The sequence below is a fragment of the Carcharodon carcharias genome, chromosome 2, assembly GCF_017639515.1.
Source record: "Carcharodon carcharias isolate sCarCar2 chromosome 2, sCarCar2.pri, whole genome shotgun sequence".
NCBI lineage: Eukaryota > Metazoa > Chordata > Chondrichthyes > Lamniformes > Lamnidae > Carcharodon > Carcharodon carcharias.
Genome location: NC_054468.1, coordinates 207,595,794 through 207,620,974, shown reverse-complemented (window position 1 = coordinate 207,620,974; position 25,181 = coordinate 207,595,794). Strand labels below are relative to the sequence as shown.

At 40.3% G+C, this 25,181-nt stretch overlaps 1 protein-coding gene across 1 annotated transcript in view; it reads right to left on the bottom strand.

The window, feature by feature from the left end:
- Positions 1-891: 891 nt before the first annotated feature.
- The window catches only part of LOC121290193 (stonin-1), a 117,865-nt gene continuing 93,575 nt past the window's right edge, over positions 892-25,181 (bottom strand). The window contains exons 11-12 of the mRNA XM_041210457.1: positions 14,014-14,103; positions 892-1,047 (exon numbers count right to left, since the gene is read on the bottom strand). Of these exons, the coding sequence (XP_041066391.1) occupies positions 940-1,047; positions 14,014-14,103 (198 nt within the window). The 3' untranslated portion in view covers positions 892-939. The remainder of the gene's footprint in view (positions 1,048-14,013; positions 14,104-25,181) is intronic.

The window sequence follows — 25,181 nt, the reverse complement described above, 5'->3', positions numbered from 1 at the left end:
GATTGGAATGGACAAAAGGAAATAGCTAATTTGAAAAAGGGCTGTACCCTTAGAAATATCAAACATATACAGACCCTCAAAATTCTAAATGAAATATCTGCAAAATTGCATTAAATTTGAAGGTTTCAATAAATATTTCATATATTTAATTTGAAAACCTACTTAATAGGTTGCTGATTTTATGCTAAAAGTGTTTCATATGGCAAAATTGATCAGTTTTAGATTTATAGTGAAAAAAATATATTTTCTGAGTAGTTGTATGTTGTACAAAGGACAGTAGATCCAACCTAATGGGAACATCCTGATAGTAAAACCTTGCTATTTATCGCAATAAGTAAACATGCCAAATATAAACAGAGCTCCCATGCAAATGTTCCGTTTAAGCATTTGCTCTCCATTATTAGATTACCAATTTATTGGGTACATTCAGTATTTAAGGTTACATTAAATGCTGTTCATTTGGTGAAAATAGACCATTAAGGGTTTACTCAAGAGTTTTCCTCCCAACTTAGATCAAACCTTTACACAGTAGGCAACATCTCTTCACTTGTGTTTGTATCTTGTACACCTTTTCATATTACTTCCTCACAAGATACATTTTGCATAATAATTTTATTTTCAAGATTCAGATAAATGTTCCTGTAACACACATTATATTTGCCATTTAATTGGTCTCTTTTCTCAACATTCAAGCGTGCTTTTTTAAGTATCATTATTAGCCAGTTAAACAACTTCTGTTTTGAAAGAACTTGCATCATAACAGGTCCTGATCAATTTTACCACAAGTAAATGTCAATGAAAACAAAGGGCAACTTGTACCAACATTTTTCACAAATTAGTTCATGGGCATGGCAGTGATAAACCATCGATCCATACAAATCATTTGAAAAGGTCTCCCGTAATGGATTAGGCAACTTGTTTATTTGAACGTTTTCGCTTCTACCATTCTGCGTCCCCGACAGCTTTAGAGAACACATAATCCCTCCCATTGAAGGTCATTATTCCATCCTTAAGATAGAATTTCCACTTGTTTTTACTCCTGTGAATCTAATGCATAAAAGGAAACACATAATAACGCAGTCAGTCAAACACAGTATGCAATAGTCAGCCACAGTGACAATAATCACTCCCATAAAATTGTCTTTCAAAAAGGTAAACAATGCCAAATTCATACAATTCATTGGAGTATCAGCTTTATTTTATAATAGGAATAATGTAATGAATAGAAAGAAAGAAATGCCTGAGAATAAACAAAAAATATCTGAAAGTACACAGAACCTTCATCAAAAATCTGAAATAAAAAAGAATAGGGAATAGACCTTTTGGCAAAACCCAGTGTTCTGACAAAGGATTGACAACTGAGCAACTTGTAATGCAATGAAAGTGAGTAAGGAAGAACAAACTTACATTTATGCATAACTCCTCATGCCTTCATGATGTATCAAAATATATCAGACAATGAATTTTGTTGGAAGTCATCACTGTTGTTTTGTGGCTAATGTAGCAGCTAATTAATGCATAACAGTATCTCCCAAACAGCAAACACAATAAATGGCCAGTTATTCTGATTTAGAGGTGGTCATTGTGGGATGAACATTGGCAATTCCAGGAAAATTCCCTGATCATCTTCCGAGAAGTGCCTGGGCATTTTTTACATCTATCTGAGCAGGCAAATGAGGCTTTGATTTAATATCTCATTAACAACTCAATTTCTATCGATGCAACATTGATGTCAGCATAGATAATGCATTCAAGTACTGGGAGGTGCTCGAAATCAGTACCTCCTGACTCAGACAAGAGCTACCACTGACCAAAGTGGTGGGATTCATTCTAAGTGTTTCTATCCTATGCCATTTTTATGTGCTTTAAAAAGCAAGGTAATTATGGTGTGCTCTCCACTCAAGGATAGCAAGAGCACAGGGAACATTGAAAAGTACACTGCTAGCTATACATTATATGACCAGTCTTTCCAGCCAAGAGAGGCAGTTTTACCTTCAAACAGAACCAAAGAAATTTGCAGTACAGAAGGAGGCCATTTGGTCCATCACATCTGTACCAATTGTAAAAGTGCCATTCGGCCTAGCACACTTTCCTGCTCTTGGTTCGTAGCCTTGCTGGTTGCGGCACTTCACCCGCATATTGAAGTAGCTTTTAAATGCGATGGAGGTTTCTGTCTCTACCACCCTTTCAGACACTGGGTTCCAGATCCCACCACCCTTGGTGGAAAATAATTTTCAACTCCCTTCTAATCCTTCTACAAATGACTTTAAAACCAATGCCCTCTGATTCATATTTCTGCAGAAACTTTTAATAAAATAGACAGCTCTTTCCTCTCCACCTCTTTAGTTTTTCCTTCCTCCAGTCCCTCTCAGCTCACTATTATCTCCCTCTATTCCTCCCTCCCCAGCTCACTATCTCCTGCCAACCTTTCAGGCATGGACAGCAATGTTGCAGGGGAGCCTTCATCAGAGGTCCTGCAGGTTTAATTTTTCTCCATGGAAAAACAATAGCATTATTTTACTTTTGGAACCAGTTTGAACAGAATGAAGTTACCACTGTGTCACTTGAGAGAAAGCAAAACAACTGAAGGAGGCACTAAGCGAAGACACACTGACCAAGAAGATGGTCAGCACAGCCTGTGTTAAAAAGGAGATAAGTTGTGACACAGAAAAAAAGATCAAAAATGTATTACACATTTAAGAAAAAATTCCAATTGTATTGAAAACTTTCTAATGGCTGGTATTGGAGGATTTCTATTTGAATAAGCAGATTTATTTAGCTGTAATTATAAATAACTCCCATTTTGGCAGTGCTTTTGTTAATATGGGCAGAATTCCTGACTCTCAAAAAATAAACAACATTTATAAAGCTAAAACATGTGGAGCAGGAAACACTGCTAGTTACGGTGGGGTAGTAGGTAATGATTTTGTTTAGTAGATGTTTATTAATGGATGTGTAGTTAAAAATTAAATTTAAAATAAATTTCTGCATTTTTCAGTGAATTGACACAATAAATCTACACAAATAGTCTTCCAGATTTCATCTTTTAGGGCTGCGCATAAAATAATTTTAAAATTTAGGTCTGAAGCTTATTGTTGTGAATTTTGAGGTTGAGGAAGTGCCCTAGCTTATCTTTATTTTTAGATATTATGATAAAGTGATAAGCAATCAGAATAACAATGTCCTGTCAAAATATACAGAATCTCTTTAGACTGACATATTAACAGCCCCATTGGTGGGAACAGGGAAATGGACAGCCATTATTCACTATGCTCTCATGAGGAAGTACCAAGGAAAGTCAGACTGGACAAGAAACAAACTGGAAAGCAAAGAGATGGGCAAGAAGTGTTTGGTAATGCTGCACATATTGGGCAATCATCTAATGGGTATAACAACTAACTAATTGGATGAATTGAGGACAAAGGGGCCTCTGTCGTTAGTGTGTATGGAAGGAGAGTGGGCTAATGCAAAGGTTTAGAAAAATCTCAGTTGAAGAAAATGGAGGATTTGACAGGTTGCAGTTCAAAGTGTCTTATTTGCTCTGATGCCTCCAGAGAAATTGTATAGAGATCTTTCACTCCACCAGCCTCCACAGTCAATGGATCATACTCCATTTCCATCGCTTCAGTATGATACCACCATTTAACGCATCTACTCGCACATCCCACCCCCACACTACTGGACCATTTCAAGGGCAGATGGAAATGAGGAATGGAGTCAATGAAATTCTCCAAATAGCAACCATTGTATGTTCCACATGCCTTACAAAAAGATAAGCAGCTGGAAAACATGAATTATCTTTTATATATATCTTTTCAACGTAACATGAAATGAAACAATTGAAGACAAGGTCAAATTCAGCTAAATAGAGTACTATGCTAGTGGACAGGGTCTGCTCACAGTGCCATTCAAGGAAGAGGCCCAGAGGCGATATAGGTAAGAGATGGAGTTGCAGAGCGATAGGATATCCCATGGTGAAGAGGAAAGAATTATGACAAGAGAGCCTGAAGCTAACAGGGGGCTTCAGAAGGTTCATGGCATAGTTAGAGGCTGAATATCAAGAGTGGTGGAGTCAAGATGGAGACCAGTTTAGTAATAAAAGGGCAAACAATACAACAAAAGCAAAATACTGCAATTGCTGGAAATCTGAAATAAGAACAAAAAAAGCTGGAATAACTCAACAGTACAGGCAGCCTGATGAAAGGTCATTGACCTAAAACCTTAATTCTGTTTCTCTCCACAGATGCTACTTGACCTGCTGAGTTTTTTTCCAGCATTTTTTTGCTCTTATTTTAGGAGCAAACAATGTCTGTTGGGAAGGTAGAAATAAGCAATGTATTGCTAATGCACCATAAGATAGGAAGCAGGGGAAGAAAATTTTGGAATTGAGATCGCTGACAGTCTGGGAAATTGTGATTTGTGTTCAATGGTGGGGGGGAAGGGAGGGGTGTAGATTCAAAGGAAGATAGAAAGAGGAATCAAATAATTGTACCAGCCTCAACCAGATCAAGATACTCAAATCATAAAACAGCATCATATGCTTGTCAACAGTTTGGTGACAAAACTGGGACTGGAATTTAGAGAATAGAGGGCTAAAAATTTGAGGGAAATAAATTAAATAATTAAGAGGAAGAGGGAAACTCAGATGACCAAGATCAAAGAAAGAATTCCTAACAATAAGTCTGGAGAAGGGCAAAGGTCAATGTGGGAAATTCAGGAGGCTAAGGAAGACAGAAGTGAGAAGAGGAGCTTCATAGGGAGAGCTAACAGATCCCAGAGTATTCCAAAGAGCATAGTGTACTTCTGCTATTTTGATTAATACTCATATTTTATTTATTTTGCTGTTTGTGGGGCTTTGCTGTGCGCAAATTAGGAGTCATGTTTACCTACATATAGAGTGACAAATATAATTAATTACCTGTGTAACACTTTGAGGTGGTGTGGAAATATGAAATGCGCTACTTAATGTAAGTTTTCAGTCTCTTTATCCTTTTGTAAAGGAAAGATCATTTTTTCCTAATATTATTGTGGGATGCTTTAAAGCTGTGTTGTGTGTGTGTTTGTCTCTAATGTAATTAAACCACAGACAGTCAGACTGCAAGGTTTAAATCATCAAAAGGGATTAGGTGTAAAACAGGCATTTGAAATGGAGATGGATAAGTAGGATGAACTCTCAGCAGATATAATGTGAATGGAATTTGCATTTTTAGATAAGTTGAGAAGTTGTTTGATTTTCAAAGGCAAGATGTTTACAGCTGGCAGGATAAATAAGGCAAAGTTATTAAGTTTATTTTTCCTGAAAGTGCTGGCCATAATGGCAACATGAAAAATTTTTATATTCTGGGAAAAGTAGCTTCCAAAGAAAGGTTGGATCAATGGGATTTACAAATCAAAGGGCAGGAAATATATTTAAAGGTAGATGGAAAGTTGTAAGAGATTTGGCTGTTTGAGGTCTTGGAAGGCGCACAATGTGAAACAAACATATGGAAAAGCATCTAGCCACCCTTGAAAAGTTTGCTGTTTCAGTAGTCAAGGTTTTGTTAAAAGCCTTTGGAATTCCATTGTCAAGTGAGAGGGAGAAAGAAGCTGTGAAATACCTTTCTTACAGCAACAGTGGGTGCTTGTGCTGGATGTTTTATGATTAAAAATTTATTTGGAGAGCTGCCTGAAAGGGGCTTATAATTGGGAACTTAGTTAAGTAGAAATCTTGTGAGAACTGTTATAAAACTAAATGTAACTGTGTAAAGGTAATCTTGTGTGTTTGTTTACTTTCCTTGTGTTAATAAATGTTTTAATTTTATCTTTAAAATCTCTAAAAGTGGTAGTGGGTTCTTTACTTCTAACTTCAGTGCACAAACCTTCTCATAATAAATACAAATTACAAAATCGTGGTGATAGCCTGGCCAAGTTTCCCTCTGGGATTTGGTCAGCCTGGCAAATGCCATCTGCCATATCATAACACTTCGATCCCTCTTTCATCAATTCTACTTCCAGCTACCTTTCACCTGGTTCTTGTCATATAGCATCTGCTCATTTCCCTGTTTCCAAAGCATCATCCAGAGTTCCAAACGCTTCTATGCGAAACAGCAGTTTACAAATACTTCCTCCAATGCAGTAAACTGTAGGCAGTATTCATGGTATAGTCTTCTTGATGTTGGGTGGACTAAACATAGATTGGGCGACTGTTCCCCCAAACATTTCCAATCTGTCTGCAAGCTCAATCCTGACTTCCCAGAGGCTCTGCCTGTCATTCTCTGACCTCTCAAACTGCTCCAGTCCAGCTGAACACAATCTCCAGAAACTATAGGCGGAATGGCCCCAGGTTTGCACTAAGAACGGTAGCAGACAGGAAAAAGAATATTTTACCTGTCGGCCGCAATGGCGGCTTCTCACAATGTATTGTACCAAACCCGACATATTAATTATGCATTCCCAGGAAACACGCATTTCCATGGCGGGCGGGCTCTGATTCACCCGCCAACTTGCTGCTTTATCACACTGGGTGCCACACTTAAAGTATGCACACTTCTCAGTGCTTTCGGCCCAGGGCTGCTGCAGATAAGACATGGCCCCGAAGGCAAGAAGACTGTAGCCCCAAGTTTAGTGATGCATCCTTCAAGCGCCTTTTGGACACTGTGTTGACCATCCATGATATCCTGTACTCCAGCTCCGGCCACAAGAAGGGCAGCAACATTACCACTCCGGCTTGGTAGGTGATGGCAGAAATGATCAGCGCCAATACTGCACAGAAGAGTTTGGCCACCCAACGCAGATTGAGGGTGAATGATCTCATCCATGCCATCAGGGTAAGGCAACCATCACTTTACTCTAAACTCACACACTCAAGTCCATCACACCTTCACTGGCATCTCACTCACTGCCAGCTCAAGGGACATCACCACTCTCTCTTTCTCATACACCCTCACATCTCCATCTGGCCTCATCTGCTCTGGAGACTGCCTCCTCAGCCCTCACCATCTTGACACCACTTGCGCAGATCAACTTGTATCCCCAAACAAACCCTGGGATGCCCCACTTCCTCAGTGCAGCCCTCACCCTGCCTCCTCTTCCCGTGCCTAAGGCCACTTCTCTCCCCTCCCCAAGCAAGCCCTATCCCTGAAGTGTTATGCCGGTCTGGTAAGTAGAGACTTGCCTGTGAGTCCCCCCTAAAAGTGCTGTGGTGCTGTCTGAGAAGGCTGATGCTGATGACTGCGAGTGCTGCCCGAAGCAAGACAGGCAAACAAACCTCAAAGTCCCGAGCGAAGTGCAATTCTCCAGGTGCGCTTCACTTTTGTGCAGTAGTGAGACACGTCGGCATGCAATCACACCGACGTGGACAGACAATCCAGCCTGGGGGAGAGAGTCCAGCGGGCTAGCCTTATAATGATATGCAGATGTACTACAATGAGATTCCCAACATCTGATAGTGGAAAACGCGGCCGACCATTGACGGGCTGAGTGGACGATCGCAAATCAATCATGACATCAATTATTGGCCTTCTCACCATATTGTCCGCTCACGCCGCCGAGCATGCCCAACGCCAGTGGGCACAGACGATTCCGCCCGTTATCTCAAGTTTCTCCTTTGCAATCTACAGCTCTGTGATCTGAACACTGGCATCAGCAATTGTAGGCATCAGCTGTTTCTCTCATTTTCCAGTTGGTTTCTCCTATCTTTCATAATTTCCTTGCATGTAGGAGCTATATCTGGTTTTCCTGATAATGCCTTTTCCTTGACCGAGATAATCTTTTCACATCACCCAGTTCTTTTTCACCTCTCTCCAGCTCTTTTTAATGGGAACCCATTAACCCAGTTTTCTTATACTTTGACCTTTTTGCTCATTGTTCTCCTTTTTCACTTGGTTTACTCTTTTGAAGGCGCTCACTTATCTTCGAGTTCTGATGAATGATTAATATGTTGTCTCCACAATCACAGTTTATTCTTTTTCATCTTTATTTGTGCTACTTAAAGTTTTGACTTTGTGTTGTGTAATGCTTAACTGGAAGATTCAGGTGAAATTAATAGAACATTGTCAGGAACAACCCTGGGAAATTGGAATATTTCTCTCAAATAACAACACAATCTATTAAATAATAGGAGGTCCTGAGAGCAGAATTAGAGTCAGAGTCAGAGACAAAGAGTTATACAGCACAGAAACAGGCCCTTCGGCCCATCGTGTCCATGCTGACCATCAAACACCTATCTATTCTAATCCCATTTTCCAGCACTTGGCCTGTAGCCCTCTATGTTATGGCATTTCAAGTGCTCATCTAAATAATTCTTAAATGTTGTGGGAGTTCCTGCCTCTACACCCCCTCCCCAAACCAGGCAGTGTGTTACAGATTCCAACCACCCTCTGGATGAAAAAAATTTTTCCTCAAATCCCCTCTGAACTTCCTGCCTCTTACCTTAAATCTATGCCCCCTGGCTATTGACACCTCCACTAAGGGGAAAAGTTTCTTCCTATCTACCCTATCTATGCCCCTTCTAATTTTGTATACCTCTATCAGGTCCCCCCTCAACGTTCTCTACTCTAAGGAAAACAACCCTATCCTATCCAGTCTCTTCATAGCTGAAACTCTCCAGCCCAGGCAACTTCCTGGTGAATCTCCTCTGCACCCTTTCCAGTGCAATCACATCCTTCCTATAGTGTAGCGGCCAGAACTGCACACAGTACTCCAGCAGTGGCCTAACTAGCATTTTATACAGCTCCAACATAACCTCCCTGCTCTTATATTCTATGCCTCAGCTAATAAAGGCAAGTATCCAATATGTCTTCTTAACCACCCTTTCTACCTGTGCTGTTGCCTTCAGGAATCTATGGACATGTACACCAAGGACCCTCTGATCCTCGGTACTTCCTAGGGTCCTACCATTTATTGTGTATTCCCCTGCTGTGTTAGTCCTCCTAAAATGCACCACCTCACACTTCTCAGGATTAAATTCTAATTGCCACTGCTCTGCCCATCTTACCAGCCCATCTATATTGTCCTGTAATCTAAGGCTTTCCCCTCACTATTTACGGCACCACCAATTTTCGTGTCATCTGCGAACTTACTGATCATACCTCCTATATTCACATCTAAATCGTTAACATACAAACAGTAAGGGTCACAGCACCAATCCTTGCAGAATGCCGCTCATCACAAGCTTCTAATCGCAAAAATAACCTTTGACCATCACCCTCTACCTCCTGCCACTAAGCCAATTATGGATCCAATTTGCCAGGGTCCCATGGGCTCTTACCTTCTTGAGCATTCTCCCATGCGGGACCTTGTCAAAAGCCTTACTGAAGTCCATGTAGAGTACATCAACTGCACTAGTCTCATCCATACAACTAGTCACGTCCTCGAAAAATTCAATCAAATTTGTTAACCATGATCTCCCCCGAAAAAGACATGTTGGATATCCCTGATTAATCCCTGTCTCTCCAAGTGGAGATTAAACCTGTCTCTCTGAATTTTTTCCAAAAGTTTCCCTACCACTGATGTTAGACTCATTGGCCTGTAATTACCTGGCTTATCCTTACTACCCTTCTTGAATAATGGTACCACATTCGCTGTCCTCCAGTCCTCTGGCACCTCTCCTGTGGCCAGACAGGATTTGAAAATTAATGTTGGAGCCCCTGCAATCTCCTCTCTTGCCTCACATAGGGATGCATCTCATCTGGACCTTGGGATTTATCACACTTTTAAGCCCGCTAAAACCGCTAATACCTCCTCCCTTTCAATGCTAATTTGTTCAAGTATATCACAGTCCCCCTCCCTGGTTTCTACACCTACATCGTCCTTCTCCATAGTGAAAACAGATGAAAAGTAATCATTTGAAACCTCACCTGCGTCCTCTGGCTCCACACACAGATTGCCACTTTGGTCCCTAATGGGCCCTACGCTTTCCCTGGTTATCCTCTTGCCCTTAATATATTTATAAAATGCCTTGGGATTTTCCTTTAGCTTGCCCGCCAATGCTTTTTCATGCACCCTCTTCTCTCTTCTAATTACGTTTTTTTAAGTACACCACTACACTTTCTATACTCCTCTAGGGCTTCCACTGTTTTCAGCCTTCTGTATCTGCCATAAGCCTCCTTTTTTTTAAAAAAACTTATCCAGTTTGGGCGCACACCAGTGTCGGCTGCACACCTGCTGAACTGTCCAAGGACTGTTAAGGCCATTAATAAACCAATTAAAAGTGTTAATAGGGCTGCCCATCCAATCTTAAGGTTGGCAGGCAGGTGAAGAACCCAAGTGGCCTTCGCATTTTTCATGAAACCTCATCCTTGGTCGGGATGAGGTCTCATGAAGGCTTTATTAGATTAATAATACTTTTCGAACATTTCAAAACCATGTCCCAGCTGTCACATGAGGGGACGTGTAAATGATTTTTTACCTTCTTTATTTAAAATTCTCATTATGAAATTAATCTCCGTGCCTCAGCGAAATTTCTGCGCTCTTTTGCGTACATGCTCGAAATAGTGCAGGACCCGATTCTCCCTCCTCCCCCTGCCCGCACAGGTGGCGCTGAGCACTACTGGGTGCACGTCACGCTGGTAGCGATCGGCTCCACACCCAACTGTGCCCGCTCCCGACTGGCCCACCCAACGGGGAAAAAATTCTTCCTATCTCTGGTCCATCTTTGTCCTTTTCCATAGCTACCTTAAATCTTACAGACTTATAGTCACTATCCCCGAAATGCTCCTCCATTGATACTTCTACCACTTGCCTGGCTTCATTCCCTAAGATTAGGTCCAGTACCGCCCCTTCTCTAATAGGATTTTCTATATGCTGGCTCAAAAAGCTCTCCTGGATGCACTTTAAGAATTCTGCCCCCTCTAAGCCTTTCACAGTAAGACTATCCCAGTTAATTTTGAGGAAGTTGAAATCCCCTACTATTATTACCCTAATATTTTTACACTTCTCTGAGATTTGCCTATATATCTGCTCCTCTATCTTCACTTTCTCCTCTATTCTTCCACTTTCTCAGAGAAAGCACAGTGCCAGAGTGATCTAAGGTTATAAAATCAAGTTTTCTAAGCAAGTATAGAACAATATCATGACCCTCTTCTAATTTTTGAAATTAACTAATTAATAGAATTATATAAAGGAACTACCCTTTCATGACAGTGGAGCCAATTAAGTACTAGAGTACCACAATCTCTGACCTCGAAGCAGAACTGGTGCAATGCACTATGAAACATTACACCTTATGTTGACAGGATGTTTCTTCCATCAATTGCAGATCAAGCATACCATCATCTTCTGCCATGCTAATTCTTGTTGAAAAATCTACCATTACTTTGCATATCAACCAGAGGTTGGAAAATCAACATGACTTTGACACTGTGAATCAAAATATCATCCTTCACATATCCACGGCAGAAAATTTTAGATCATATGGCCCCATTATTAATTTATACAACTATTATATGCTTCCATAATACAAGTACTTGTTGTGCAGTGGTAATGTCCCTGTCTCTGAGCCAGAAGCTCTGGGTTGAAGTTCCACTCCAGAACTTGATGGCCAAGGAAGGTGTGTTCGTAACGTGGCCAAACAGGTCGAATATCAACTTGTAAATCCTTCCAACATACACCAATGGCAGGCAGTAAAAACGAGAGAGATTCTTGGTCAGCCAAGTGATAAGAAATTGAAGCCTCCACCATCAGTATCCATGGCACCAGGCTATAACATGCATGTAAAAGTGTATGTTGCCACAGCAACTCAGACTCCTCAGGCAGCTGGTTGACTCAGTAGGTTGGACAGCTGGTGTGGATTAGATTGGTGCCAACAGCACAAGGATTGATCCCCATTCCGGCTGGGATGGATTCTGGACCTGCCTCCTTGCCCTACCCATGGTGGAGATCATGGCGCTGTGGGTCAGACCTGCCTTTGGGCAGAGAACCCAAGAAGAAGAATACAAGTATCATTCTAATGTCATCAATGCTGCTTTGGGTTCTAATCTGCTGATATGCCCATTGAACTATTTTATAGATCAACAGCCAAACTTCCCTCTCACTGAAAAATAAGAGAAGTTCAAATTGCTTATAGGTAATTAATGACTTAACAAAAATCACAGAAATTCCAGTTTGCAAGTTAGAATTTATAAGAACAAGATTTTATTATTTACAAAGTGCAGACAAGTCTCTAATCAAGGGGATAATGAGAGAAATAGCTAGGGACTGTTGTTGCACTATCCATATACAATCAGTCAACTACCTTTGGTTTATTAGAATCTATGTTACATAGTAACAATAAATTCCATTCCTTTCATTGCTATTCATATTATCCAAAGCTTATGAAGTTGACAGATTTGCCACACCACTCAGCAGCAATTTCAAGACATAAACACATTATCTATTTTCAGAAAAGTAAGCTCAAACACAAATTTCATACTTTACTTTGGAGCCGCCTCAAACCATCCACCTTGCTTCATTCTTCTGGGGTTTCAAGAGCCCCCTCAGGATCCATCTTTGCAACCACACATTTGATCACATCCCATAATTTCACACCTGCTAAGACCTCTTTTATCTACGGGGTGGGGGGGTTAGGGGGAAGGGGGAGGAGATAAAGACCTTCAGTTGCCGTTGGGGGAACGTGTCAAAATCAGCTTAAAATGGAGGCAAAAAAGCAAAAGCAAAGTGGGACTTGTTCATTTTGAAACCTAGAATTTCAAGCATTTAAAAAAAGCACACACAGACACAAAGAACACCAGCAGCACACACACAACTTGGAACTGCCAATCTTTTCTACTCTTTTCTAGGTGAACTGTAACCATTTTTCAATCTTATGAAGAGAGTTTTCTCCCCATCGGGGGGGGGGGTTTGGACAGGAGCGGGCACAGGCTTGCGTGCAGCCGATCGCTCCCCACGATCGGCCGGACGTCGCCATATTATGTGGGCGGGCCAATTAAGGCTCACTCAGCGTGACATGCACCCAGAAGCGCTGAACCTGGGTCTGGGCCTGCACTCTTTCACGCACACGCACGCGAAAGAACACAGAAATCTCTGAGGCACAGAGCCGCCTCAGGGAAATTAGTTTAAATTCAAAAAAATATAATAATGGAAAAAAAAATTTTAAGGCATGTCCCCTCATGTGAAACTGTCACATGAGCTGGGACATGTCTATTCATTTTATTAAAAATTTTTACAAGACCTTAAAAACCTTCATGAAACCTCATCCCGCCAGTGGGTGAGGTTCCATGAAAATTGCAAAGGCCACCTAGGCTCTTCGCCTGCCTGCCAACCTTAAGGTTCGACGGGCAACTCAGTTTATTGCTTTAATTGATAGTTAACTAGCCTTATGGCCTTTGACAGTTCGGCAGGCGCGCAGCCGAATCGGGTGCATACCTGCCGAACTGAAAATCTGAATAACGCGCAGTGACATCGGGACACACGCCCAACATCACCACACATCATTTTACGCCCCACTCGCCGAGCCGAAGATTCTGCCCTATGTTTCTTAAATACAATCAAATATGACAGACATCAGAACTTTTAAATGGGCATTAAAAGAATCACATGTATACTAGTTATAAACAGTATGTCACTTCAATGAAAAAATAAGCTCCAATCATACAATAATTCCATTTTATCTTTTACCGATGCTGCTTCATTTTCTAATATCCCCATCTTACTCTCTCTTTTCCTGAGATGTATCTTGCGGGCATGTGGTGAGCCAAACATGCACCCTGCATACAAGGTTCATCCATCTATCCACACAGTAGAAGGACAACCAGATGTATATTTCCTTTCAATTTTATCGCTTGTCGTGTGGATAAATATCTAGTTTCTTCTTCCACTTTCCCATAGGAAAAATACTAGAATTGGGAATTTGTTAAAACCAAGCAACATGCCCTGTGGCCCATTCCTTCATGAAGCTGCACCTTTGTCTTTAAACCACTTGGTCATTGATTATTTTTAAAATAAAAATGTGCAGGCTTTGAAAGAAAAATGTATGAATGCATATTTACTTGAATGTAATAACTATTTACTTGAATGTAATAACACAAATGCACTTACCTTATCATATTGGCAAACAATTACATTTTCCGTATCAAACAGATCAGGCACCTCCTGTTCACTTACATCATCTCCTGAATTTAAAGGATCCTGTAAAACACATTGTATGCAGATTAATTTATCCTCCATTAATTACCAAAGATTAATGACACTAAAATTGAAAAAATTAAGTAAAGGGCCAAGGCCCACAGATCACAACCAAGGTTGAAAAGAGTAAAAATGAAAGGAGTTAGTATGCAGGTACAGGAAATGATTAGAAAGGCAAATGAAAAGTTGGCATTTATTGCAAGAGGAATGGAATAAAGTAGGGAGGTTTTCCTGCAATTGGAATTCTGTGCGCAGTTTTGGTCTCCTCATTTGGAAAAAAGATATAATTGCATTAAAAATAGTTCAGAGAAGGTTCACTTGACTCATTCCTGGGATGAAGGGCATATCTAATGAAGAGAGATTGAACAGGCTGGAGGTATACCCATCAGTTTAGAAGAAGAGGTGATCTCATTGAAACATACAAGATCTGAGGGGGCTTGATAGGGTGGATACCAGGATAATGTTTCCTCTTGTGGGAGAGACTAGAACTATGGGACACCGTTTAGAATAAGCGGCTTCCCTTTTAAGACAGAGATGAGGAGAATTTTTTTCTCTCAATGAGTCATTAGTATGTGGCATTATCTTCCCCAGGAAACAGTAGAGGCTGGGTCCTTGAATTTTTTCAAAGCCGAGTTAGATTTTTGATAGACAAGAGAGTTAAAGGTTATGGAGGGCAGGCAGGAATGTGGAGTTCTGACCACAATCAGGTCTGCCGTGATCTTACTGAACAGCGGAGCAGGCTTGAAGAACTGAATGGCCTACTTCTGCTCCTAAGTCCTAGGTTCCAATGAGTTGCATTAATATTGTGCCTTTCACATTCCATAATGCTTTACTGCTAATGAAATATTTACTAAATGTGGTCACTGTTGTAATGTAGAAAAGAAAGGAAGAACAAGGTAAACATAAAGTGCCTGGGTGTTACAAGGCTTTTATGATACCAAAACAAACATCTAAACAATGCATAAAATATCATAAGCCAATATCAAAGCTTTTTGTTCCACTCTACTAATTACATAATTCTACATCAGAAGTGGTCTAACCCAAGGACATCAACACAAACTTTCCTACAACAATTTACCAATCAGAAAGTTTGCTTGAGCCATGAAAAAGAATTCTCCAGATGATCCGGTCTAAATTTGGCATGTTTCCCCAAAATGGGAACTTTCAAGAAGAAATACAACTCAATCTGATATTCAAACTCTAGCTTCTTAGTCAAGGGACCAACATTCCATTACTGTCACTAGCAATACTCCTCCATTGTTCCTTTCAGCTTCTTCAATTTTTGCAATAGCTGCTATCACCAATAATTTTTATGCAACTAATAGCTTTAAAAGAAAGATACATAATCAGAAAGTTATGTGCAGAATAAATTTTAAGAAAATTATTGGTGGTGAGAGAATTTCAGTGGCCTTTAACAAAGATCAAGACCAACAGCTTTACTACAACCTTTTTTTATACTTGAGAAACGTAACTGAATGATTAAGACCATATGGTAGACAACAAACAAGGGTGGAATACAGGCAAAACCTGAAGAAAAGATCAGTAAATGCCAAGCTTTGTTAAAAGCCTGAAGGTTGTAGGAGAAAGGAAAGCTTGAGAAAGGTATAGCTTTCTACAATTTTGAAGCCCTGAGAATAACTTAGATTAGGAGTGTTTGATGAGTCTTGCTATCAAGATATTGATGATGCAGGAAGGCAGAAGATTTTGTGGGATAGGTTAACGATAGTTTAAGAGAAAGGAAAGAGGGGAGTTCAGAGCAATACAGGCTATATTAAATGTGAGTATAATAAAAGCTTAGAATTTTACAAAGTTGATGTTGCATTAACAATATTTCATTGTTTTATTATGTTTCATCTGAGTCATGAAGTTAAATATCAGTAAGCCTCTTTGACAATTTGTAAGGAAACTGGAAGGGCAAATACTTCAAAGGTCAGTGACACAAAAGAGGGTCAGATATTCAAGCTCTGGCCCACAAGATCATTAAAAGCATAACAATTTCAAGATTTAAATGAAGGTCACTTTCTCTTTAAGAAAGCTTTTGCAGGTACAGAGAACAAATTATGTTTCCAGTGTAAGGAATGCAACATTAGGAACGGGAGAAGTAATGTTCTCCATACTCATGCCCTCATTCACTACCCTGGAGAAGAATATGGACTAAATTTTACAGACCCCACACCCAACACGTTTTTGGTGGAGGGGGACATGTAAAATATGACGGGTGGCTAGCCCATTGTCTTCAAATCGATCCCCATAATATGGTAGATGATCAGACACCGAAATCAGCAGCCCAGCTAATTGACCCTAGTATTACACTGCCCATGCCATAATGCAGCTGGCGAGGCAAGCAGACCAGAGTGGGCAGGCCGTATCTTTTAACCCAACTGGGTAAAAGGTGGGAAGGTGATTATCTTCTCTTAGCAGGGGGAGGGGGGGGCCTACCCCACTGAGATAGTACTTCCTCTCTTTGTGCCTCCCTCCCTGGCCTTCAAACCCAGCCCCCCACTTCCTCACCCTTCCTTCCCATGGTTCCCAATCACTCCCCACCCAAAACCCCAGATCTACCTCACTCTAGGATCCATGCTGTTTTCATCTCAAGGTCTGCTTGCAATCCCGGCAGCGCCTACTACTCAATTCTGTCACTGCTGGGCATGCAAGAGCTGGCAGCCAATCAAATTGACTGACAGCTCTCAAGGTCAGGATTTCCTTTGACCGAGGGGTGGAACTCCGATCCTCAGTTACTTAAGGTTGCCTGGAGCATATTATCGCTGCAGGGTGGCCGTTTTTTTTTCTTTAAAAGAGTTGGTTGGTTTGGAACCTACTCTCCTTCCCGGGGGTGAACAGTACGCACCCCCCCCACCCCCTGTAAAATCCAGCCACCTTCTTGAACCGCTGTAGCAGTTTGTTGCGGTGGTTTGGTATAATTTGATGTACAACTGCCACATATATATCAGTGCTGTTCTAACTGTGACATAATCAAACCTCCAATTGTAATATAGAAGAACACAGGGAGAGCAAAAAAAAGGCAAAGCAGTTACAAGAGAATATTGGATGCAGAGAAAAGGAGCAAGGCATAACACAGCAAGAGAGCAAAGCCCATAGACCTAAGAACAACAGCAAAGGTGATGCTGTGGTAAATCACAAATTCCTGCTAACTGCTGTCATGGGCAGGAACCTCTTGTTCCCATTGTTAATGGGATCAAGAATCCTAAAGAATTGCTCCAGGAAAAGCAGTTCATCCATCATTGTTGATGCCAAACATTCACATGTTACTGTTTGATCAGTGGTTTGTTAATGAACTTGAAGTTTTCAAAGGTTATATCAAGGCAAACGGAGATACTTTTTCAGAGGTGGACACTCCTAGATCTGCTGTGTCCTGTATCAATTGTTGCTGAAGAGGTCAGTCCTGAAGCAGGCTTTAAATTTAGATAAAAACAAAATTCAAGATGCTGGAAATCTGAAACAAAAACAGAAAATGCTGGAAAGACTCAGTAAGTCTTGGCAGCATCTATGGAGAGAGAAACAGAGTTAACGTTTCGAGTCCATATAGGCCTGCTAGACCTACTGAGTTTTTTTCCAGCATTTTCTGTTTTTGTTTTACATTTACTTATACCATAACGGACCGTTGATTTAGTGTACAGTAAGTCTGTCTCTTCAGATGCATTTCAGTAACAGATGAAACAGCCTCTTCTAGTTTTGGCTATGAATTCCAAGCAAATCTGACAGAGAGTATATTTTGTTTTGACTAATAGAGGTCCATGAAGGCACGTGAAACAATGTTTCAATCCTGAAGACTTGTATCCTATGAAGACAACAATATGCACTTGAGGGGATAAAAAACATACAGCAAAATATTCACTGGAGAGCTTTGCTCATGTAAAAAAAAGCAGATTTGATCTAATGCTGACAAGCAATGCAATGATGTACAGAATATGCTTTGTATAAAGTACAATAGAAAAAATACTTGAGCAATGTTATAAGTAGAGAGGGATTTAGATTCCCAAGGTGTTGGGACCGATTCTGGGGAAGATAGGGCCTGTACAGGCTGGAGGGGTTGCACCCCAGCAGGTTCAGGGCCAACATCCTTGCAGGGCTATTTGCTGGTACTGTGGGGAGGGTTTAAACAAGAGTGGCAGGTGGATGGGAACATGAGTGGGGAGACACAGGAGAGGGAAACAAAGATAGAAATGAAAGAGAAAAGTAAAAAGCAAAAGTGAAAAGTAGAAGAAACAGGGCCTGGTAGCAAATAGGCCATAATACAAAAAAAAAGTGTGTAAGAAGTCAAGTCTAAAGGCACTGTATCTGAACACACGAAGCATTCGCAATAAGGTAGATGAATTAACGGCGCAAATAGATGTCAATCAGCATGAAATGATTGAGGTTATAGAGACTTGGCTGCAGGGTGATCAAGGCTGGAAACTAAATATCCAAGGGCATTTAATATTTATAAGGACAGGCAAAAAGGAAAAGGAGATGGCATGGCATTGTTAGTTAAGGATGAAATCAATGCAATAGTGAGAAGGAATATTGGCTCTGAAAATCTAGAAATAGAATCAATCTGGATGGAGCTAAGAAGTACCAAGGGATGGAAAACATTACTGGGAGTTGTCAATAGACCTCCAAACAGTAGTGGTAAGGTAGGGGACGGTATTAAACGGGAAGTTAGAGATGCATGCAACAAGGGTGTTACAGTAATCATGGGTGACTTTAATCTAAATATAGATTGGGCAAACTAAATTAGCAATAATACTGTGGCAGATGAATTCCTGGAGTGTATACGAGATGGTTTTTCAGACCAGTACCTCAAAGGACCAACTAGGGAACAGGCTATCCTAGATTTAGTTTTGTGCAATGAGAAAGGGTTAATTAATAATCTTGTTGTATAGGGCCCTTTAGGGAACAGTGGCCATAACATGATAAAATTCTTCCTTAGGTTGGAATGTGAAGTAGTCCAATCCAAAACTAGGGTCCTAAATCTAAACAAAGGAAACTATGAAGGTATGAGGATTGAGTTGACTAAGATAGGTTGGGCAACTTCATTAAAAGGCATGATGGTGGATAGACAATGGCTCATACTTAAGGGATGGATGTATGCATTGCAACAGTTATATATTCTTTTCTGGCGCTAAAACACAACAGGAAAAGTGGCCTAACCATGGCTAACAAAAGAAATTAAGGATAGTATTAGATCCAAAGTGGAGTCATATAAAGTTGCTAGAAAAAGTAGCAAGCCTGAAGATTGGGAGCAGTTTAGAATCCAGCAAAGGGGGACCAAGAGATTTGATTAAGAGGGGGAAATAGAATATGAGAGTAAACTTGCAAGGAACATAAAAGAGGACTGTAAAGGCTTCTATAAGTATGTAAGAACAAAAAGATTGGTGAAGACAAATGTAGGTCTCTTATAGTACAAAATGGGAGAATTTATAATAGAAAACAAGGAAATAGAACAATTAAACAACTACTTTAGTTCTGTCTTCACAGAGGAAGACACAAATAACTTCCCAGTAATACTAGAGAATCAAAAGTCTAGTGAGGAGGAGGAATTGAAGGAAGTTAGTATTACTAACAAAAAAACAATGCTGGAGAAATTAATGGGACTGAAAGCTGAGAAATCCCCAGGGCCTGATAATCTACATCCCAGGCCACGGAAATAGTGAATGCTTTGGCTGTCATCTTCCAAAATTCTGTAGATTCTGGAACAGTCCCAGCAGATTGGAGGGTGGCAAATGTAATCCCACTATTTAGAAAAGGAGGGAGGGAAAAAACAGCGAATTACAGACCAGTTAGCCTAACATCAGTGGTAGGGAAAATGCTGAAGTCTATTATTAAGGATGTGATAACAGGACACTTAGAAAATATCAACGGGATTGGACAAAGTCAACACAGATTAATGAAAGGGGAATTTATGCTTGACAAACTTATTGGAATTTTTTTGAGGACATAACTAGCAGGATAGATAAGAGAACCAGTGGAGGTGCTGTATTTGGATTTTCAGAAAGCTTTTGATAAAAGTCCCACATAAGATACGTGCGCGCAAAATTAAAGCACATGGGGTTGGTGGTAATATTTTGGCATGGGTTGAGAATTGGTTAGTAGACAGAAAACAGAGGGTAGGAATAAATGGATCTTTTTCAGAATGGCAGGTGGTGAGTAGTGGGGTACCGCAGGGATCAGTGCTTGGGCCCCAGCTATTCACAATATATATCAACGATTTGGATGAAGCAACCAAATGTAACATTTCCAAGTTTGCTGATGACACAAAACCAGGTGGAAATGTGAGTGGTGAGGAGGATGTTAAGAGGCTTCAAGGCGATTTAGTCAAGTTGAGTGAGTGGGAAAATACATGGCAGGTGCAGTATAACGTGAATAAGTGTGAAGTTATCCAGTTTGGCAGGAAAAACAGAATGGCAGACTATTATTTAAATGGTGATAGGATGGGAAATGTTGATGTACAAAGGGACCTGGGTGTCCTTGTATACTAATCACTGAAAGCAAGCATGCAGGTGCAGCAAGCAATTAAGAAGGCAAATGATATGTTGGCCTTCATTGCAAGAGGACTCGAGTACAGGAGCAAGGGTGTCTTACTGCAGCATACAGAGCCTTGGTGAGACCACACCTGGAGAAGTGTGTCCAGTTTTGGGTCTCCTTACCTAAGAAAGGGCATACTTGCCATAGTGGGAGTGCAGCAAAGGTTCACCAGACTGATTCCTGCGATGGCAGGGTTGTCATATGAGGAAAGAGTGGGCCAATTAGAACTGTATTCACTGGAGTTTAGAAGAATGAGAGGGGATCTCTTTGAAACGTATAAAATTCTGACAGTGCTGGACAGACTGGATGCAGGGATGATGTTTCCTCTGGCTGGGGGCTGTAGAACAAAGGGTCATAATCTCAGGGTACGAGGTAGGCCGTTTAGGACTGAGATGAGGAGAAACTTCTTCACTCAAAGGGTGGTGCACCTGTAGAATTCTCTCCACCAAAGGGCTGTGGAAGCCAAATCACTGAATATATTTAAGGAGATAGATAGATTTCTAGGCCAGAATTTTCCTGTCGGCGATTTGGGGGCAGGGCCCACTCGCCGATGGGAAAATGACGCGGAATGACGTCGGGAGGAACCCCCGATGTCATCCCGGTCCCTTTAAATTTTTAGAAAGGCAGGCGGACAGTGAAATCAGCTGTCTGCCCGCCGACCTGCCAAAGGCCAATTAAGGCCATTGACAAGCTAATTAAGATCATTAAAGACCCGCCCGTCCAACCTTAAGGCTGGTGGGCAGGCCAGGAGCCCCAACCTCATCCGCTGGAGTTTGTCATTTTTATTAACATGTCCCATTTCATGTGACATTGTCACATGAGGGGGACATGTTAATAATATTTTTATTTTCCTATTTAAGTTTTTCAGACTGTCACTGATCTCCCGGAGACAGCACTTCATCTCAAGGAGCAGTGCGTGAAAGAGTGCACATTGACAGCTGGGGAGTCCCTCGCTTCCTGTCAGGAAGGCCGCTGGGCGGGCCTTAATTGGCAGCCCACTCAAAATGGCAGCAGGCCCCGCTTCAGTGGTGGGGGTCGGCTGTTCGCATGCCTACCAAAGGTAAAATTCTGCCCCTAGATTCTAAAGGTGCCCAGGGGTATGGGGAGAGAGTGGGAGTAAGGCTTTGAGATAGAGGATCAGCCATGATCATATTGAATGGCAGTGCAGGCTTGAAGGGCCAAATGACCTACTCCTGCTTCTATTTTCTATGTTTCTATAAAAATTATAAAGAATTTATATGAAAGATTCTTCTGATTCTCGTTTCTCTAAACCACAAAACATTTTTTAATCCCTCCTTTGCTGAAATTATTTGTAGATCTTCTACTTAAACTCATTTTCCCCAGGTCCTAGATGTAGCAATCTTACCTATCACAATTCTTCCTCTTCCTCCAACTCCATCCATGCTTTCCCCTAGAACCTTCAGCTTTGTAATAAGAGCCTGACATCACTGTATTCCCGATTTACCTTGTCCTCTTTTATTCTTCAACAACCGTCATGAAGAGATATTAGTGTGTATAATGTTATTGGAAACTATTTTTAAATTAGACACAGACCCTACTACAAGTCCATGTGTGTGTCTATGCGTATCTTAATTGGATTAAAGCCAGCTAGTCTGGGTGCTTTGATGTATAGTAGTTTGAGATGTTAATTAGATAAACGTAAGGATAAAAGGTAGAGTACATTTGCATTTGTTGAATGGGTAAAATCTTGCACCTAGCTGGGAGACACCAAGCAATGTGTTTATATTACTATCATAACCTGTCATACAACTGTCATTAAACACATACACATGTCTACAAATTACTACCATAATAACTTTTAAACAAGTCCCCAAATTAATTACTCCCAGGTAAATCTTCACCATGACAACAATAACCCATTGACTTTAAACAGACACCAGGCAAAGTACATTTGACCTTATGAATTCAAAATGAGGTCCCTTGCAATTTGGTTCCTTTGCAGACAGTTGTAGGCTTACAGGCTGATTAGATCTTCAATGCCTCTGCCTCTCACACACAAACTCCTCTTGGTTTATACCTAGCTTTCCCTTTGAATGTAAATTTTCCATTGTATTACTAGGTTTTTAAAATTTTACCTCTCCTAACAACAATCCTTTAATTCCACCAATTTTATTAGTAATAGAAACACATTGCTTGGTGTCTCTTAGCAAAGCGCAAGATTTTACCCTTTTTTTTGAATGGTTTATTCAACAAATGCAAATGTATTCTTTACCTTCTATCCTTAGGTTTATTTAATTAACATCTCAAACTACTATACATCAAAGCACCCAGACTTGCTGGCTTTAATCCAATTAAGACACACACAGACAGAAATAGACCCTACTACAAGTCCAATTTAAAAATAATTTCCAATAACATTATATACACATTAATATCTCTTCATGACACCAACTATCTGACAACCTGAAATGAATTTTGGCATCACACATGGATTTCTCAATAAACAGATTGTGCACCAAATATATATCCAGTCTTCCAGATCCATTTTTTGTCAAGCAACAAAGCCTTATGCAATTCTGTAGTTTAAATTAATCAATTTACCCATCTAGGTTCATAACTTATGGGCATTATTCCATTTAATCAAGCAGATGATCTTTGTTCATGACTATAATTAACCAAAGTAAACATTAGTCTTATGTTATCAAACAGACTAGTAAATTAGGAGGGGTAAAGAAGCCCTAAAAAAACTAATTGTGTAATAAGGTGTGGTTAATAGATTCCAATCAGAAACCTGCAAAGAACTCACACCGCATATTTTGAATCATTGTCACAAAGTGATGGCTGATCATTATTTCTTATAGTCAACAAACGAGGTCTCTAGGGTTTTGTCTGAGGCCAGCACCTTCAGGATTTTCCCAGCTCTTTTTCCCAAAGCTCCAGCTATTTTTTTAATTCTTCAAAACATATCATTTGTGTGACCTGCATATGTTGATTCACACCATCCATTATTTTAAAGCACAATGGAACCCATTTAGCAGGCAGATTCATAAAGCTAGGCTGGTGGTTTGGCAGTGAGGGGAGAGGCAAGGCAAGCATAGAACATTTATTTATAAAACAACTGGAAGAACTAATACATTTATATGGATTGTGTAGTAAAACGTCATGGGGAATCAAAACTCTCAACAGCCAAGACTCTCAAGTAAAGACAAGATGGTCTGGATGACTGCCAAAAATCAATACAATACTTACGAAGTGAAAATTGACATTTTAGGCTAAGAATGCTTTTTAATTTCCTGGCTGCATGAACAAATCAATTTTTCTGAATTAGCATTGCAGCATTAAAAGATATATATAGCACTAACCATCTGATAACAACCCAGTTATTATTGCATAGCAAATACTAGATTTATAAATTCACACATTAAGCTTCAAAGATCTGCTATATTATGGCATTGACTGATAACAGAATAACTAACCAATTTAAATGAAGTTATCAAACAAACCTCCTTAATTTGAACTGACTTCAAGTCCTATTACAGACACTGAATTAGGATTCATCACACCTGTACAATCTGCTGAATCACTATCAAACATACCTCTGAGGTCGACAATACAGTTAAAGCTTCTGTGCCAGCATTAACCATAAGCTTATCCTCTTAACTTGCAGAAAAAAGATGTGTTTGCACTAGAACAAAAGGCAATAAGATCCAAAGAGATATTCATACCATACCTTCATTTAACTGTTTCCAAAATTGAGGTTGATATATAATGTTAAATTTACACAATTAAGTCCAAAGGAAAGATTAAGAAAAGATATATATCAAGATATATATCAGAGAAGATTCACTAGATTGATTCATGGGTTGAAGGTGTTGTCTTAAGAGGAAAGGTTGAGCAGGTTGGGCCTATATTTATTGGAGGTTAGAAGGAGGTGATCTTATTGAAACAAAAGATTGAGGGGCTTGACAAGGTAGATGCTGTGGATGTTGCCCCTCATGGGGAATCTAGAACTAGAGGGCCACAGTTTAAAGAGGAGGGTCTCCCATTTAAGATGGAGATGAGGAGGAATTTATTCTCTCAGAGAGTTGTTACTCTTTGAAATTGTCTTCCTCAGCTGGCAGAGGAGGCTGGGTCATTGAATATATTTAAGGCTGAGTTGAACAGATTTCAGATTTTTAGTTGACAAGAGAGTCAAGGGTTATGGGGGACAAGCAAGAAAGTGGCAATAAGGCCACAATCAGATCAGCCATGATCTTATTTAATGGCAAAGCAGGCTTGATGGGCCAAAGGCCTACTCCTGCTCCTAATTTTTATGATCTAATACAGACCAAGAAGTTCCCAGGTTCAATTATTGGCCCGTCAATTATTCAGGCAGCGTTAGAGGTGTTACAATTGACTTCTGTTCCTCTAGTTTGTAAGGATGAAAGTTCCCAACTCCTTATGTAAACTCAGTAATCCCTGTTGTATGTGTGCATACATGGGTATCAGCAAATGACAGGATGTCACAAAAGTATAATAATCCTCATAATATTGTGATTTATTGTAAAAGTAAGTTAATAGTGGGGTTTGGAAAGTTTCTGTGTGTGTGTGTTGAG